Source organism: Cricetulus griseus, chromosome 2 (genome assembly GCF_003668045.3).
Source record: "Cricetulus griseus strain 17A/GY chromosome 2, alternate assembly CriGri-PICRH-1.0, whole genome shotgun sequence".
Taxonomy (NCBI): Eukaryota; Metazoa; Chordata; class Mammalia; order Rodentia; family Cricetidae; genus Cricetulus; species Cricetulus griseus.
The window spans coordinates 74361486-74381069 of NC_048595.1; the positions used below are offsets into that span (position 1 = coordinate 74361486).

The following is a 19584-nucleotide window of genomic DNA, read 5'->3' on the forward strand; positions in this document are numbered from 1 at the left end:
CTTCCTGAGTGATGGGATTACAGGGAGCCTCTAAGCCTGTATGGTATTTCTGTGAGTTCTGGGGATCTGACCTCCAATCCGCACACACAGCAAGTACTTTAGCCACTGATTTAAATTCTTCAATTCTTCACCCACCCTACTACCTCATTTTATTTTTATTTCTCCACCCCCCCAAGACAGATCTCTTATATAATAGCCAGATGATTTCAAAACGCACTTTGAACTTGACGTAAACCTTTATGACTTGAATACTGGTGTGCAGCACTACCCCTGATATTGTACAGTTCTGGGTATCAAATCCAGGTTTTTTTCAATAGTAGGCATTCTGTGAACTGAATTATATCACCAGCCCCCAAAAGCTTATTCTTTACTTGAGAATTTGATCTTTTGTTTTCTGTTATAACTAATGGGCTCGTGGGAAAATGGTGGAAGTAAATGTTTCTCTATAGTTATGAATTGTCTATGAGCCCCATATTGGCTAGCTGTGCATCTTCAAAGTGATATGTATAAAAGAAATGGTATGTTGTACTTTACTTTGAAATCCAGTGGACTAATAATTCTAATATGAAGGTATGTAAAATTGAGATTCTGAGAAAGATACTACCATTGCAGACATCAAGCCCTTAGAGTGTTTTCATAAGCAAATTTTTATAAGCAAATTTAGATTTGGTAGCTGGCTTTCACTGCAGCAACGTTGCTGCTGGAGCTTTGTATACTCCAGGTTAGGGAAAGAAGGTAAATGCCTATAGACTGTAAGGGAGCCTGCAAGCATATCTTAAGTTTTAACTACCAAGAACTATTGAAAGAAATTGAACTGTTCAAAACTTATTTTTAGTCTTAACTAAACAAAATTAATTTTTTTCCAGGACAGTGATGGGGACAAGAGTGATGACAACTTAGTTGTGGATGTGTCTAATGAGGTAACCATGCTTTTCATCAAGGTTTTTCTCTTGAACAGTAATGAGAAAAATCCACTTGTAAGTGAATGATATTGAATCACTGTGTCTACTGTCTTATACTTTCACATACCAAGAATTTTGGGGTAGCCATAACCTAATTAAAACTATAATTTCCCTTTGACAAAATGAGGTTTGGAGCCGAGCAGTGTTGGTACAGTGCTAGACAGTGGTGTACACACCTTTTATCCCAGTACTTGGGAGGCAGGGGCAGGCGGATCTCTGAGTTCGAGACCAGCCTGGTCTATAATAGCTAGATCCAGGACAGGCTTCAGAGCTACACAGAGAAACCCTGTCTTGAAAAACCAACATAAATAAGTAAACAAACAAACAAAAATAAAAATGAGATTTGCAGATGTAGGTCAGTTAAAGAGTGTTTGCCTACTATTGGCACAGATATACCTGCTTTAATGCCCAGCACCACCAGAAAGAAAAGCTGTTTCCTAAGTCATTTTTAATTTCTGTGTTGGATGTCTAAAGACGAACCTGGGTACTGGGAGGGGTGTGATTGTTTTTCTTGTGTTATGGCCCTGAGTGTGTTATAAATACCATTTTACTCATTTAGAGAGCATGGCATTCCCCCTCACATCTAAAAGATTTTAGTATTATCCTTTAATTGAGAGTATGGAAAAGTGTGTCCATTCTAAACTAAAACATGTCAACTTCTTATTGTATGTTGAGGACCCGTCTTCTCCACATGCAAGTCCCACACATTCACCCCGGGAAAATGGAATTGACAAAAACCGCCTGCTGAAAAAAGATGCTTCAGGCAGCCCAGCATCCACAGCCTCCTCTGGAAGCTCCTCTTCCCTGAAATCCAAAGAAGTGAGCCTGGTAGGTAGGCGCTCGCCGTCCCCTGAGTGTGAACTGGGGGTTTTGCTGCTTATAGTCTGTGTGTTCAAGTATTGAAAAGAAGTACTTCTGTCCTAGTCAACTGTTTTCAGTTGTCTCTTGGGCCACGATTACAGTGGCTGCTGTGTAGGCTTCTCTTTCCTTTTTTTTTTTTTTTCTTCCTTAGATATTCTTATGACTGCTCTGTGAAACTTAACAGTTGGCAGCAGATAATTGTCTTAACACTGGTTCTGAACCTGTGGATCTCAACCCATTTAGGGGTTCAAATGACCCTTTCACAGGGGTTGCATATCAGATATTCTGCATGTCAGAAATTTACATTATGATGCATAACAGTAGCAAAATTATAGTTAGGATGTAACAATGAGAGTAATTTTATGGTTGAACAGTCACCACAACATGAGGAACTATAGTAAAAAGTCACAGCATTAGGAAGGTTGAGAAACTTTATCTTAAGTTATCTTGATTTTGCTAAGCTACTATTTATTGGGAAACTTAGCCATTGTGCCAGGGCATGTCACATAAGAATTGGTATGTACACTGGAGGCTTGGGATATGCTATAGCAGTGAATGCATCAAAGCCTATTCATGTAGTCCTTTATTGACTGAACAAACTTTTTAAATTGAGGATGGTAGAGCATGCCTGCAGTGCTAGTGTTGAGAGAATATGGCAGGAAGGAAGCTCTTGAGGTAGGAGTCAAGTCTATGCTACTGAAACAACCTCAAAGTTAATTCTTACATGGTGGTCTCAGTGTTATCCCTTTACCCAAGTAGAGTAAAGCCAAGCCTGAGTGACTTGTTGAGAGCATTCTGTCAAATCCTAGGACAGAGCTGGGGTATTTGCCTTTCTCTTTTCTACACCCTGGTAGTTCTTGAGCTGTGCTATGGGGACACAAGGAGTCTTGAGAGTTAAAAGAAGAAACTCTTATTATCCTGCTACTGTCTCAAATTATAAAGGTCTCTGGCAAGTGATAAGTCTTCTATCAGCACCGGTGGCGCCTCATTAGCTTTGTAGCGACATGGGTGGCTGCACCTTACTCCAAAGAGGAATTCTTTCCAGGCCTTTGTCTAAGCATGTGGGACAGGTGCTTCTAAAACTTTTATGTTGGAAATGCTGGTTTGACTTTGAAAGAATTGACAATTCTACTGTGTATCACAGTCAATCTGAATCCCCCAAAAGGTAAGGCTGGGAAAAAGGTTCCACTTCAGATTTAGAAGCTAGATATACCCTTCCAAGTAGCTTGGAAAGAATTTCTGTATGGTCATCATTCTAACATGGCCTAGAGCCCAAGTTCACAAGCTTGATGGAAAATTCTTTTTAAAATCAAATTTGTGGAGGAAGAAGTGTGATCATGCTCTGTGTCTCCTGCTCAAGTTTTAATCTGGCAAGAAGAAGAAAGGTCAACATTTCTCTCTCACAAGTTAATGCTGTCAACATTGTGTGGATTTATGAAAATTGGCTGGGGAGTAACTAGAAGGTGCCCAGTGTCCCAGCTGCTGTTGTGATAAATTGTGTAATATGGCTTGGATTAAAAATAATACTCATTTAATTTGTTTAATGATACCAGCATGAAAAAGCCAACACGCCTGTTCTGAAATCCAGCACACCAACGCCTCGGAGCGACATGCCAACCCCGGGCACCAGTGCTACTCCAGGCCTCCGTCCAGGTCTCGGCAAGCCTCCAGCTATGGAGCCCCTTGTCAACCAAGCAGGTCAGCACCCCTTTCTTCAACTGTGCTTTGTTTCTTCCATCCCCAGCCTGATGTGTAGTCTGTTAATCCCGTGACAGTTTGCCCCTGAATGTGAAGCACTTAGAGCTGTCCTCCTCCTTTCTCTGAAAAGGCGTGGTAGCAAGCACATTTGTCCTGGATTTCAGCAGCTGCACCAATTAGTCTCCAACTATTTTCATTCAGCTTTTCCTTTATTTCAAAATAATTCAAATCCTGGGGAATTACCGTAAAGTTTCTGGTAATTATTTCAAACATAACCTTACAAAATACGTCCTTGAATGTCTGATGTTGCTAATATTGACCAAAATGACTGGCTGATTTTATAGCCAAAGTATATATTTTGTTGCCTGTAGTTGCTTGTTTGGTTGGTTGGTTGCTACATTTTCAGTAATCAGTGGTCCTTTGCTGAAAGTTGGGAGGGTTTTGCCGAGACTATAGCACATGAGGTTACTCATAACTTTGAATTTGATCTTCCTCACTGGACAAGTTAAACAGTAACAGCTGGAGTCCAGAGAGAAATAGCACCAGAATGCCCCTCCTAAAGCCCTGCTCTGGTTTGCATAAATCCAGGATTTGGTTTTCATTTGGAATTGGTACCAGGGAGTGGAAAGTTCGGACTGAAGGAGAAATCTTGGATTTTATCCAGAAAATCTTCTTTTGAGATTAAGTCAGGTAAACATGAAGTATCTGTGCCTTGGCTTGCCCTTTGTGAATTGGGTGCAAAGATGTTGATTAATACTCCTGGCTCCCTGGTGTGGCTGCTTTGCCAATGAGGAAATATGGGGGTTGTGCTTTCTGTCCTGGAGGAGAATTCAGCTCTGGGAAGGAATGGAACTTGTGTATAGGTTGGGGCTGATGATCCCCATTCCCCAGCATCATAACTAATGACTGGAATCACTGGTTAGGTTTGACCTAATGGTCAGTCTCATCACACATGGCATGTTTCTTCACAGCAGCTGGCCTGAGGACACCCCTGGCAGTGCCTGGCCCATACCCTGCCCCCTTTGGCATGGTACCCCATGCCGGCATGAATGGAGAGCTGACCAGCCCTGGTGCTGCCTATGCAGGTCTACACAGCATGTCTCCACAGATGAGTGCCGCAGCTGCTGCAGCTGCTGCAGCAGTGGTTGCCTATGGGCGCTCCCCAATGGTAGGTCATGCACTTGGGTGACCCCCAGGGAGTGGGCAGTCCAAAGAGTACAGGACCCAAAGTGTGGACTGGGGCAATGGGCTTCTGGGTATGCACACTGTGATGAATGGCATTCAGTTACATCCTGGGTGCTTGGGTCTACAATGCATGCTCTCACTGCCCTGAGGAGGAGGATATAGGCATCCCCATGCTTGGGAACACACACTAAAGATGATTCCCACTGTTCAAGCCATGTATTTACCTTCCTTGATCAGTATGCTGGTTCATTAAGCTAGGGCAAATACCTTTTGTTTCATTGTGTCTGTGGATGAAAAAGATAGTGTTTAAAGGTTCCTTGGATGGTTCCAGGATAGATAAGGCTTTCTCTCACCAAAGTAAAAATTTTAATCTGAAAGTATTGAAATGATTTTAGTGTTTTTTTTTTTTTCTGAATCTTAAGAAAAACATTTGTGAAGCCATGCTTTTTCTTTCCATGCCTGTATGTTCTTTAAAAGTGAATACTCTGTCGTATGTAAAAATGTTATTTGCGTATGACATGGACAGATTTTAAAATCATAGAGCCAGGTTATTCATGTTGCCCTACCTTCTGTCACTCAAATGGCCCAGTTTTTTTGTTTTGTTTTTCTTTTTCCCTAAAAGATAAAGAACTCTATTTGAAGGGTAAAATTGCACCAGGAAAGGGAGTAAAATAAATCTCACAGAAAATCTTTCTTGTAAACCATTTGAAATATATGATAGACAGTAGTTTTTTTCTTTCCCTCCTCAACTGGATTGCCCCTTGTAATTCCATGTGATAAGTACACAAACAGAGATGGCAGGTGATTCTGCAAATACTGACCTTGATAACTGAGTGGTATGCAGCATTTCTGGTTAGCACAGCAGAGGGGTGGTGGAGAGGAGGTGCTCCTAGAACTTGAGGATAGCAGCCTGTTTTGCTGTGCAACATTCCAAGGTGCTCTGAACTGTCCCCAAAGAAGAAAAGAGCAAAATAGCCCATTACATTAGTGCTAGGCTGGTCAGTATCTTCCTGCACTTTCTTGGTGAGGTATGACATCCAGCATCTATGGAAAATGTTTATTCTAGGAAACTGGTATCCAGAGTATACAAGTCCTTCTCCATGTCACAAAAAGAAAGTGTATTTTGTGGTGTTTAGAGGTGATTAAGTTACTACATTGTATCTTTTCTTTTGAGAAATACCAGCATTGCTGCAGTGGCCACTTACATTGCTTAGAGGGTAAATGGATTTCTTATATGAACTCAAAGTCCACAGAGTGTCCACGTTGCATAAGCTGAGTCTGCCACACTTTTATTTCCAGGTTGGTTTTGATCCTCCTCCCCATATGAGAGTACCTTCCATTCCCCCCAACCTGGCAGGAATACCTGGGGGAAAACCGTAAGTACATTTTTTCCTTGGTTTTGGTTTGTTTTAGAGGTGGTAGTGTCAGTAGTCTGGAATTCCCAAGGCAAGATAGGCTTGGACGTTTCCAAGGAGACTTCTGAGGAGTGTTAATGCTTTTCTATAAATAGACAACTTGTAGGTGTCATGCTTCTGGCTTCTCCCTGTGTGTGAGCTCCTGAGCTCATGCATTTAGTTATTTTTGAAGAGAAACTATAGAAGATGAAGACAGGTAGGAAGAAAGAGATGGAAGTGGTAGGCCCTCCTGCCTGACCCTTCTGTAGGAAGCTGCTGCCTTCATCTGTGGTTGGAAGGCAGTTGCCACATTTTCACTGGTACTGTTCACAGGTAAGCTGTCAAGAACTCTTGAAATCTTGAAGGCTTGGGCTGTCATCTCTTTACCCAGGACAGTGCAACCTTTTCCTTGTTTTGGTAGAAGTAAATTATTAGGTTGGTCAGTCCCCTGGGCACCCATGTTCCAGTTTGGATAGGTACTTTACTTTGCCTAATAACACTTCTCAAAAGCAACGTTTTCTTATGAGGAAACAAGGGACTTAAAGGATACAAAAGCATCCAGAATGTGGAAACACCCTGTTGTTTATTCTGACTCACCAAACAAATAAAAATTGCCCCCTTTCAATGTTAGTATGTTAGTTATTGGAGGTATAATTTTAAGGAATTACTGGGGTTTTTTTCCCAAGTTTTAAACAATGCAGAATTGAATAGTGAAGTTCAGTCTCTCTCTCTCTCTCTCTCTCTCTCTCTCTCTCTCTCTCTCTCTCTCTCTCCCCTTCCCCCCCCTCTCTCTCTCTCTCTCTCTGTGTGTGTGGGGGGGGGAGGGTAGCTGGAGGAATTATGAAATGCTGACTTTCCAAATGAGAGCTTCTAAGGGTTATGCCTCAGGCCTCTACTTAGTCTTTATCCCAGCCCTTGACCTCAGGGTTTGCATTTACCTTTTATCTTTGCATCTTGAAGGTAATAAGGATTAAGTACCTGTCTGGTAGGAAGAGTTACAGTCTATAGTACTAGTTTAGAAGGCTGGTGTTCCAGGAATGCCTAATGTGGAACATCCTTCTTAAGATTGTATATGCAGGCTGGGTGGTGGTGGCACACACCTTTAATCCCAGCACTTGGGAGGTAGAGGCAGGCAGGTCTCTGTGAGTTTGAGTCCAGCATGTTGTACAGAGCAAGTTCCAGGATAGGCTCCAATGCTACACAGAGAAACCCTGTCTCAAAAAACCAAAACAAAAACAAAACAAAAGATTATATGTGCATGTTTTTGTGTACACATGGTTACAGGTATCCTGTGCATCTAAGCATGCACACATATGCATGGTTTGAAGCAAAAGATAGTAATAGTCTAATTGGCACTGCTAAGCCCTTCCTTGGCTTGTGAGTACCTTGTGTTTCTTTGTGTTCAATGATGTGCTAACACCTGGCATAGTGGTACATGCTATAGATCTAGCATTCAGGAAGCAGAGTCTGGAAGATTGTAACTTTGAGGAAGGCCTGGTCTGTCTAACACAGCCCTGTCTCAACAACAACAAAAAAAAAAAAAAAAAAAAAAAGAAAAAAAAGAAAAAAACCAAACCAAACTAGAATTCATTATAATAATGTCCAGAGAAACAATGGATATAGTAGCAGATTGTTAAGGCTTAAGGTGTTCATTGGTTTCTGGATCTGAGCTATCACAACTGTTTTATGAGTTGAGCAACATTATGTAAGGAATACAGGATTAATTAATAGTAAGGAGTCAGGGAACTTGCCCCATTGCTGGGTTCTGGTTGTATAATCTTTCTGATTGCTAATCTTAATCCATTAGTTTGCAGGAGAGAATGTGTTATCTGTTATTACTTAACCATTCTTGCTTCAGTGCCTCTCAGAGATTTATGGTGACAGATTTAGCCAAAGAGTGGTATTACTGAAACAGGATAAAATTAGTTTGGGGAAAAGACACAAAATCTAAGTACTATTCTTTACAAGAGTCAGCAGTCACGAAATGACTTTCAGCTGTGTAAAGCTGTTAGTGACTATGCTCATTTGTGACAGACAGTAGCAAATGTTTACAGACCACACTGAGTAGAGCTGATCTGAGGCACTTAAAAGAAATAGACACAAATTAACATGTCTTGGGTAGGGTGAACAAAGTATAAAGGTTACCCAAATAAGACTGAGAAAGAGCCGCTGAGGGAGTGTTTGGATAGGCCTGTTAGAGGTGGGATCTGTGGCCACATAGTGTACGGTGTGTGCAGACAAAGGACTACAGATAGTGGTCTCTCCCTGTCTTGCCTACCTTGAGGGCCTGATAGTGTGGCCATTAAAAGAATAACTACTAACCACAATTCCACTTGTGTAAGTTATATAGAGGCAGAACAGCAGATGACAGGCAAATACATATACATGTAAACAAAATTGAGATGAGAGAGATGTCTTTAGGATGAGACACAGACATGAAGGTAAAGCATATGTGGGAAGGAAGGACTAGGTCAACTAGGATCCAGGAATCGTGACAGCCAGATCATACAGAGAACAGGAGGTTAAAGAACTCAAGTGCATATGGATGCGTGTTTCCAGAGACCAACCTCCAGGTTCAGCTGGCCTGGAGGGACATTCACATTTGTGGTACAAATATTTATGTCTGTATCAAGTTGATTATGATAGCCTCTCCATACAGCAGCATGCCTCTGGATCAGATATATCCAAGGACAGGAAGCTTTGGAATGTGAAATTCTTCAGGCTCTTAAGCTGCAGTTTAACTCTTCTTAGCTTTGTCATTCATACTCCCAGAGGCAGCACTGTGCTGCTGATCTGTCATCCTCTTGATGTTCATAAACTCTGTTGAAACATGCTTTAGTCTTTTTTTATTGGGTACAGTTTTAGGTCCTTGTATCTGCTCATCAAGTTTCTAGGCACTGTCATTTCTTACTGTGCACCTCAAATAGTTTTTATTGGGACCTGGCTAGTAGGGACTCAGGTAGAAACTCACAGCCCAGGAAGTGTGTTATGGGGAGAAGACATTTGTCTTCTACCCTTTCAGAGTCTCCCCATGGTCTTAGGTCAGTGGTTCTTAACTTTCCTAATACTGTGATGCTTAAATAGCGATCCTCATGTTGTGGTGACCCCCAAACATAAATTATTTTCATTGCTATTTCATAACTGTAATTTTGTTACTATTTTCCAAGAGGCTTAGGTGACCCCTGAGAAAGGTCATTTGGCCCCTGAAGGGGTCATAACCCACATATTGGGACCACTGTCTTAGGGATTAAACTGACAAAATACCACATAAATTGTATTAAGTTTTTATATATTCTTGAGATTCCTCAAAAGAAAATAAAGTTGCAAAGAAGTATCAAGGCATAGAACTCATAGGCCTTTATACAGAAAGAGTTTAGATTCCAGGCAGGCAGTTGTAGTGGTTGTGAGACATTGGGAAATGAATAGAAGAGTTATTTTGATCTATTTCAGGATTGATTCCTAGACTTTGTTGATGAGCTACAAGTTGGCAAGTTTTAGGACTTGATTTTCTGATAGATGAGACAGTCCCTCAAACTAATATGCCAAAGAAGCATTATTTAGTTGGTTTCCTAGTTTGCTTGCCATTGCTGTGGAAAACACTACAGCCAAAAGCAGCTTGGGGAGGAAAGGGTTTATTTAACTTACACTTTCAAGTAAACATTGTATCACTGAGGAGAATCAGGGAAAGAACTGAAGAAGAAATCATGCAGAGATGTTGCTTACTTGCTTGCTCCTCAGGCACATTGTCTGCTGTGTTTCATACACCTCTCAGGACCACCTCCCAAGAATGATTTGAATTGGGCAGTGCTTATGTTTGGCAATGGTGGGATACTTAGCCAAACCATAGCTCTGTTGAAGTGTTTTCACCCATCAGATAATCCTTCAGGTGCCATGCTCATGTATTTTCACAGACATTCTTGTTCTGGTAGCCCTTTGTTAGTCTGTGACGTACACTTTAACCTTGGATTATAGTCCTGTGTGCAAGTCCTGTTTCTGCTGTCCTCCTCCTAGTAGAATTAAAGTTCCCAAAAGTTCCTTATTCTTTGAGCAGAGATATGTAGTAAACATGTTTATTCATTCAGTAAGCCTAGACGAGCCTAGGATGGACTTTGGTCCATCCTTTTTGAAGGGAGTTGAATGGTTGTTGCATTTCACTGTTAGACTTGGCTTGTAAGAGGAAATGTTAACTTTGTTTAGTTACTTTGTAAGAGAAAAATCCTAACTTAAGACAAGATGTAATTAGTAAGTCAGTTTAATATGAATGTGTCCTAGTTTTAGAGGTCTATGAGGATCCTTGACAGAAATATAAAGTGCAGTATGTTATTTCCTGTAGCACTTCTCACTATAAGTAAATCTGTACTCCCCACCCCCATGATAGCACCTTTGAGGTAGTCATAACCAGACTAATGATGGTTTGGCTTTGGATTGTAAGGTAGTTAAGTTCTTTCACCATTTGTTTGAAGGCCAGGATTGTAATTCTGAAATATTCTGTTCACTTGTTTAGAACTTAAACTGGGCTTTTTAAAAAGTTCTTTTTTGGGGGGTGTAGAGCCTAAAAGGAAAAAACAACAACAAAAAAAAAAAAAAAAAAAAAAACCGTGCCATTGGAGAAGTTACCTTTTAGGAGTAAACTGTGTTTTACAGTAGCTTCCAGCCAAGAAGGGGTTCAGCGCCAGCAGCTTCCATTCCGTCTCTCTGACCTCTTTGATGACGGGCCTGGATTCCATAGCTAGTTTGTTTAGTGGATTTGAAAACCTAGTTCTCTTCAAACATAGTATGATTGTGTTAGGCTTCTTCATAGAAACAGAACTAATATATGACAGGGAGGAAGGAAATTTATTAGGAAGAAATGGCCCCATGATTATGAAAACTGAGAGATTCCATGGCCTGTCATCAGTAAGCTGGAACCCTGAGAAAGCTGACTGTGCAGTTCTGAGTCTGAAGGCAGGGCAACAGGAGAGATGGGGAGGGTATAGCATTTTTAGTCCACGCCTAATGGGTACTGGTGTCACAGGAGCTGGTGACATCACAGCCTAAACAGAGAGTGAATTAACTCTTTCTCAACTTTTGTCCTGTTTTGGCTCTTCAGTGGCCTGCATAATACCCACCCAATGTTGCCTGCCTACGTTGTTCAGGGCACATCATTTTATTCTGTCTGCCAATGAGATGCTAATCTCAGAACCACCTCCCAGACACAGCTAGAATATTTGCAGCCATCTGCATTTCCTAGCCTGGCCAGGTTGACACATAAAATTAACCATCACAGTGATATTTGAAGTCTGTTGCCTGCTAAAAACAGTGTCTATTCAGTGTTTTGCTTTTGCTGTGTGTGTCTTTTAGTTTCTTTAGTTATCTGGAAGCAGATCTTCCCTTTGATGTGTAGTTAGTTGTCCCTCCTTCTATATCAGAAATGACTTTGAGTTTATGAGATAGAAATCTAGCTTGTGTATTTCTTGTTCACATTTGTCTCTAGTGGGTGGTTCTTTCTTGGGATATTTTAATTAAGTTTTAAGAAGCCATGTTTCCTCCCGAAACTGTAGGGCATGTGTTATCCTGTATGGCAACCTTGTATTTGAAAGTCTGGAAATGTTTAGTACTTTTGGACTTCTCATGCTCACTGTACATGTATATCCTCCTTATTTATCAACATCTTGGTTTTTTGTTTTTGTTTTTTGTTTTTTGTTTTTTTTTTCTGGCAAATCTTTTGTAAGGTGTTTTCAGAAATGTCATAGCCACCTTTTGTTTTGTTTTGAAACAGGGTCTTTCTATGTAACACTGGCTGTTCTAGAACTTGTAGTGTAGACCAGGCTGGCTTCTAAGTCACAGAGATCTGGCCAAACTTGCCTCCCGAGTTCTGGGATTAAAGATGTGTGCTACCATACCTTGGCATATATTTGCCATTTTTAGAATGAGTGAATTAGATAAATATTCACCTAAATAAATAATCTCTCCCATTCTAATGCCTTGAAACTTAATTTTACTTAATATGTTTTTTCCATTAAGATAGAAATGCCATCTTCCAAATAAGGTAGGAATTGTACCTTGATGTGTGTAAGAAATGTTCTTGTGATGTCAGGATGTGAAACTGAAAAAAATCTCCAGAAGTAAAGGATGTTATTGACTTTGAGAGTTGTTTGTGCATAAACACTGTTGTGGTTTGAATGTGTACTAGCCTATGTAGACCAATGACTTTTGGAGGCACTTGTTCCCCAGAGGGTGGCGCTACTTGAGGTGGTTGTGGTGGGAGATAGGTTTGGGGGTTAGCCTTAAAGGATGTGTTGACCTTTGGTTTCTGCATGAATAACATTTGGCTGCCTGATTTGCCAGCATGGGAATAATCCTGACCAGGCAGCTCCACTCACTTATCTCTCCTTGTAAGTTTCGTCTGCTATTATTTTGCCATTATCACAAAAAGGGAAACTACTACGGATCTTACATAGTTCTGGAAGTAAATCATATTGCAGGAGATTGTCACTTACTTACTTACTTACTTATATACTTATGGACTTATTTTATCTCCTTGAATTCTTAGATTAGTAAAACTGTAATTTCCTTAAACTCCTGTGCTACCTCTACCTCAAGCTTCATTACCTTTGTTAGTTTCAGGCCACAGGTATTCTCCCAAAATCATAAATTACATAATTCTTAGGTGTTTTAGGAGTCAATTGCTACAGCCTTTAGTGCCCCTGGGGATCCAAGTATAGTGTAGTGCCTCCATCCTGATGGGTCTTACATTCTCCTGAAAGATGCTGCTCAGTTATTAAATTAAAACTAAGGACTGCATTTGTACTGAACCTATCTGGATTAAAAGTTGGCTCTACCTAGTAGCTAGGTACTTTCTCCTGTCTCTAAATTCTAAGGAACACTGAAGTAACACAGAGACCAAAGAATTGATGTTGCACTACTGGCATTCTTCTCATGTGCCTTTATATAACCCACACTTCAACAATATTATTTATAGCTAAGTTTTTCCAGGCCATGATGGAAAAATAAAGGAATTAGGTTGGCTAGGTGGCTCCGTGCAGGCTTAAGGAATTTGAACCAAGCCTGACAAACTGGGTTCATTCACCAGGATCTACCTGATGGCATTGATTGACAAGTTGTATTCTAAACTCCACATGTACACTATGGTATGCTTGAGCCAAACACTAAATAATAATAATTAAAAAAAATCAAGGAGATGAGTCTCAGATAAGTTCAGGAAGTCCCCATGTCATAACAGGGAATGCTGTGAAGGAACAACCTGCCCCTCTCCTTTTGTACTTTACTCCATCGAGTTGTTCGAGTCAAGGCCCAGCTTAGGACTTAACTTCTTCCCTTTGGTTGCCTTGGGGGAGAGAGAGAGAGAGCCCAGAGTCCACTTGAATTCAATCTGTACTTAGCTGTGTCAGGATCTTTGTGGTCTGAGTCACCTCTCCAGGGACTGCTTATCCCTTGCAAAGTTGTTACCTTCTTTTTGCCAGATTTGGCATATCTGCTTAACAATAGTTGATAAAAGTTGATTGCATAACCCAGGTAGAGAAAAGATAACGGCCTGCTTCTTTAAGCCTTTTTCCTTGATTTCTTGGCCTTTCATGATTTCACATATGAGTGATCAGGCAACAGTAGCTAACTTATTCTGACTCAGTGGTTGAGCACTAGCTTTCCTATGAGCTGGTGAAGACTTTTCACTTGTCCTAAAGAATTATAAAACAGTAAGGGCAGAAATGTCCCATGTAATAAATGCTGTAGCAAAGATTTAGATTAGCTACATGCTGAAAGGGGTTGATGAGACCCGGATAATGTGTACCTGGGAGAGAGGGGGCATGCTGTTCTAGGCAGAAGGGAAGAGTTCCAAGTAATGTAGAGCATCTTAAAGATGTAATGACATGTAATGATGTTTTGGGGGCTGATTTGCTGTCTGAAGTGGCTGGGAGCTTAGTGTCATATGAAGCAAGGCTAGTTGGCTTTAAAATCTTGAAGGACTTCAGAACTTGGAGAGCTAGTCAGTGTTTTAGAACTGATCAGACAAGGACTTTCACATCACCAGTGCCAAGTCTTTTGGGCAGTAGGGACTTGGCCTTCTTCTCTAGTGTCCTTGCTTCATTACTGTTTACTGGATTCTGCCAGTGCAGTTCGCTCTATTTCCAGGTCATTGACAAGTCTGTAAACACCCTTTTTTCTTTAGTTGCAGAACACAGCATAGCTTTGTTAACAGGAGCCAACCTGCTTGCTCAGAATGCATTCTTGCTATTCAGTTCACTGTTCCTGGGAGGAACTCTCCTTTTAGCACTTCACCTCTTCCATGTGCCCAATAAATGAAAAGTCCTTTGCTCCCAACAGGTACTGACTTCATTTCCTTTTAAAGTGGTAAGGCCAGTTGGCTTTCTTTTCACTTTTCCAGTTCCACCTCCTGATTTCAGAATTAGAAGTGAATTAATTAGTAGGAGTTTGGCTACAAGGCTATGGGGAAAGAGGCCTCTTGATGGGGATGGGCTTAGTGTAGTATAGTGGTCATAGGTCTTTCAGTGTCTAGCTCACAATTTGCTACTAGTGTCCTTCTTTAGGGATATTTGCTGGAGTCTTTTCCTGTAGACTTGCCACTGTGTTTGCTCTTGTGACCTCCTTACCTCCTCCATTATCTCTTGCTTGACTGATTGTTCCCACCTGCATTTTCCTCCTTTCCCTGATCCCTTGATGCTTGGCACTTGCCCACTGGTAGGATATTCAGCAGAGGCTCCTTGGCTATTATATCTGTGGTGGTTTCCTGCAGACCCACTGTAGTTCCCAGTGCTGTCTTAATCCTCACAGTCAATTCCTTAGAATCAGACTATACTTACATTGTATTGTTTTTTATCTGCTCTATGGATCAGGAAACAAATTCATCATAGGATGCAGACTAGGTAGTGAGTAAGACCATATACACTTGGTGCTAGTGCCTTGTGTCGGGTCCATTTTAACAAAAAAGTCTGGAATCTCAACCTTGTCATGGACTTAATGTAGTGGGTGAGTTCGTTGGGCGACCTTCCCTCTACCTTTTCTTGAATAAGTAAAGGAATCAATTTTAAAGGTGCAATATAGGTGTAGAGCAGTACATGTACCATGTGCATGCACCTCGATTGCTTTTGACTGCCGATATCTACCTCTTAGAACAACTCTCTGATTGAGGAGCAGTGCAAATCCTTCTCTCCAGAAGCCCTGCTTGTCTCTTCAGCCATGAGGGTAACCAGTTGCATTACCTATAAATTCTGCTTTTCTCTAAGCTTGTGTAACCATAATCAAGCCATTCTTTTGTCTGGCCTCATCTGGAATTGAGGTAAAAAATTATTCATAGATAGAATAGTCCTTGCTTATCTACAATTTCAGGTCAAGTTCAGTTTGAAATTATTAACACCATAAATACACAGGTTTTATGCAGATAGATAGATAGATAGATAGATAGATAGATAGATAGATAGATAGGATAGACAGATGAGTGTGTGTGTGTGTGTGTGTTTTGGTATATGACAATTAGAAATTAGATTCTGGCTTTCTGAGTAGTAGATTTGCTTCATTTCACATGGGAAATCAGTTGCTTTCTTGTCCACTGGTACTGCTCTCTATACACTGAATGTATACACAGGTGGTCACAGTCTCATTGTACTGCCCAATCTAGACTCAAATTCTGGGTTCCCTTGCCTCTGCCCAGAGTGGTGCCATTCCAATCAAGGTCATCTATTGTGGTCTGTGTGTTGTGATGTTTGTGTCCTTAGTAATAATGGACTCAAAGTGTGAGGGTGGTGATGCTCATGATTTGATTAGAATGTGTGGTACTTGTTTGTTTCATTATTACTGTATTACTCTTCATGATTTGTAAGTTGAAATTTCCATAGCTTGTGTGTTGGGAAGCTATAGTGTGGTAGGGCTTTTTTTTTTTTTTTTTTTTTTTTTTTTTTTTTTTTTTTTTGGCATCCATCTTTAAAGCATCCATCTGGGGTCCAGAAATGTAACCCCTGGGGATAAGGAAAGACAGTTGTGTTCACTATTTTCAAATTCTCTACCCTGATTGGTATTGTTATTCCCAAATCCTTCACCCATAGAGAAGATGTCTCTTCTGGGGTCTCTTAACATTGTCAGGACATGGTTCCTGTTAATTTTTTGTGTGTGTGAGTAAATAACTAAATTTCAGCCATCTCTGTTCCCATCTTGTTTTTCTCCCTATGAAACCCAGAGGGGAGCTCAGTGCCTGTTTTTCTTGTTTGTTCATTTGTTGAGGCCCTGCAGCTTATTGGGCTGTCTTACTTCCTCTCAGGCCCCCAAGACTGATATATTAGCATTCATGTGGGTTTCTCATGGGACAGATGGGTGTTCATAGCTCTCCTTGCACTGTGAATCCATATTAAATTGCCTCAGTGTGATGCTTACTGGCTCCTGTGCTGTAAGAACACATCTGGGAAATGGGTCTCCCAAATACTAGCAAACATCTTTCCCATCTGTACTTTCTCTATACAAAGTATCCCCTTTATTTAATACTTTATTAGTCTGAAACATTTAACTCTGTAATCAGCAGGATTCTAACTGAAGAGCCTCCCACTAAAAACTGGGATTGCTGGAAGGGAGTCTGATTCAAATTTTGTTTCACCTGTAGGCTCCCATCTTGATTGATAGCATAAAGAGAATTCACCCTATGCCCTGCCATTGCTCTTACTGCCAGAAATTTTGATAGGCAAGTTCTCTCTTCACCTAAACCACCATTCTTTAAAAAAAAAAAAAAAAAAAAAAAAAAAGTGCAATCTAGTTGTGTTATTTTCTGAGGATGTTTTTTCAGCATCACTTGAATACTCATTTGTCACTTTAGGACCCTGATTATGGTACCTGGTATTTGGGGTCACTGTGCTACTAAGGCAACTCGATTTAGTAGATCTAGATACACTTTGAATCATCTGTGAAGAAAATCTTCATAGGGAATTATCTAGATATGGTTGTCCTATAGGCATGTATGTGGGAGATTATCTTGATTGTTAATTGATGTGTGAAATGCATTATGAGTAGCACCATTCCCTAGGCAGGAGGTCTTCAATAGTATTAAGAGCCAAAATTAGACAAAAGAAAGCAAATGAGGTTGGATTCATGTGTTCATTTTCTCTACCTTTGACTGGACATGATGCTTTAAGTTCCTTCCTTGACTTTCCCTTAGTAGTGAGTGAGCTATAACATGGAATTGAAAGCCAAATGCACCTTTCTTCCTCTGAGTTGCTTGTTGTCAGGGTATTTTATAACAGCAACAGAAATCAAACAGAACTGTTACATAAGTTGCCACTGGATTTTTGCCCTACCAGTTGTTTGAAGTTCAGAATTCTTCTAGGAAAGGAATTATAGACTCAAACCTTTGTGTTCTGGTAATTTGTCTCCAAGAGCAACAAAGTACTATTTGATTGAAGCTGCAGATATCCCATAATAAGTAATGTGAGTCTCTATTCACATAACTTTAATATGCATATATATTTTTGTATTGCTAAGAATACAGAGGGTCTTACTGGATAAAAAAACTGTGACTTAGAGGATTGAAGCATGTGGTCATTGTGTGAATACATACATACATACATACATACATACATACATACATACAAGAAAATTCTAAATGGCTCCCATTCTGTGGCTCAGTTTTCAAACTGAGTTGTACTGTCTGATGGTCAGGCTTGGTGGCACATACCTGCTACCCTAGCAAATGGGGAGGTTTGACAGGAAGATGACATATTCAAGGCCATCCTGAATGACTTAGTAGGACTCCTTTTTAAAAGGAGCTATAGATACAGTTGATCAGTAAAGAGCTTGCCCAGCATGTATAAGGCTCTGGATTCAATCCTCTGTAATTCAAAGGGAAAGAAGAAAAACCAAGACACCAGATTAAACTTCATCATTCTCTGTCATGGTGGGAGTCATTATAAAACAGCATTGTTAATAGCTTGGGACAAACAGCTGCTTCCCATTGGAGCCAGCTTTCTAGGAGTTAACACACATGTAAGATCTTTCCTTTGGCTGAAGAGAGGAAACATTTAAAGTCATTTATTTGATATTTTGCTTCTGTGGAGGGAAATAGTAACCTATCTTTATTTCCAGGCTGATAAAAGTGCATTTTAAGTGCAGTTTCAGAGTGACTTGATGTTGAGTATCAGTTTTCAGTTTTCTGCCAAGTTATTTTGCACAAATTGATTTATTAGCAGAACAAAAGTTCAAGAGCTGTGTTAGCATTCATGGTATTTATATGTGTCAAAATGTCAAGGACAGGTTCCAGAAAGGACTCATTCTTACCCAAGGAGGTTGCAGGAACTGAAAAATCCTGCAGACTTTGTTTATGCTCAGTGACTCAAACTCCTAGATATGGTGATGTCTGAGATAGGAGGGAAACAGTGTTTTTCAGCCTGGAATGGGAATAGAAACACTGAATGTCTTCCATTCTTTAAAGTGCCTTTGCTGTGTGTGTGTTTTACGATGCCCATTGTGTGCTAGCTCTTGGAAGTCGAGTAATAATGTAATACATTGGAAGAAAAAAAGTTGATTTTTGTTGTGAGAGATAAAAGTGCATGACCGTGATCTGGCTCATCTGTGCATAACTGATAAACATAGACGTTTCACTTCTTGTGAAATCAGCAACCTAGGGCAGACATCAGTCCGTCAGCATCTTCTAACTCCCTCCTCAGTTACTTCCCATCTTCAAAGTTGCCCTGTAGTCTGAAGGGCTTCCTGAGTCCAGTCCAGCTTGCTCAGTTAGGCATTGGGAAAGACAGACATCTCTTCTGTTTTCTTTACAGAACTTTGGGCCTTGCACATCCCAGGTAGGGCTCAATCCTGAGCTATCCCCAGTTCCTTTGCTTCACTTTTGAAAATGTTATAAACTTTAATTTTTAGATAAGTTTTAGGTTCACAGCAAAATTTGAAGAACATTCTCAGATGTCCCTCTCTCCTATTCTTCTTTCAAATGAAGAGCTAGGTTGAAAGTGCTCTCAGCAAGTCCTTCCTGCCTCTCGTTGTTCAGTATGTGGTGCCCTGCCTAATGTGAAGCTCAGAAGATGCTCCTTTAGTTGGGTAGATAAAACTGGGGTTTGTGGTTCTAGGCTAAATATGAGAAAATGCTAGGTAGGAAATCTCTGTCATCGGATATAATAATCTCTTTTGTTTTTTTCTTAGTTATGCAAAATGAGTTTGAATCAGAAGCTTAAAACAATATGTTTTAAAAGATGTTTTAAAATTTTTAAAACTATTTTATGTTTATGTCTTGGTGTACCACTGGTATGTGTGGTGTTTGTGGAGGCAAAAAGAGGTTGTTGGATCCCCAAGAACTAGAGTTATTGATGTTTGTGAGCCACCGTGTAGGTACTGAAAATAGAACCCATGTCTTCTGTAAGAGCAGCCAGGGAGCTCTTAAACACTGAGCATCCTTCCAGCCCCAAAAGCTATTTTTTGTTTATTTGTGTTTTTTTTTTTAGCTCTAACATTAAGTTATATTATTTACTGTGTGATTAGAG

The 19584-nt window shown here is 40.4% G+C and overlaps 1 protein-coding gene across 14 annotated transcripts in view; it reads left to right on the forward strand.

The window, feature by feature from the left end:
- The window catches only part of Tle1 (TLE family member 1, transcriptional corepressor), a 92200-nt gene that overhangs the window by 63837 nt on the left and 8779 nt on the right, over nt 1-19584 (forward strand). For 10 of the 14 annotated variants that reach the window (XM_035439841.1, XM_027400239.2, XM_035439842.1 and 7 more), the window contains 5 exons: nt 867-920; nt 1638-1790; nt 3377-3521; nt 4493-4689; nt 6006-6082. In XM_035439841.1, coding sequence (XP_035295732.1) covers nt 867-920; nt 1638-1790; nt 3377-3521; nt 4493-4689; nt 6006-6082 — 626 coding nt within the window. The remainder of the gene's footprint in view (nt 1-866; nt 921-1637; nt 1791-3376; nt 3522-4492; nt 4690-6005; nt 6083-19584) is intronic. The other 4 variants (XM_027400241.2, XM_027400242.2, XM_027400251.2 and 1 more) reach the window with 1 other exon arrangement.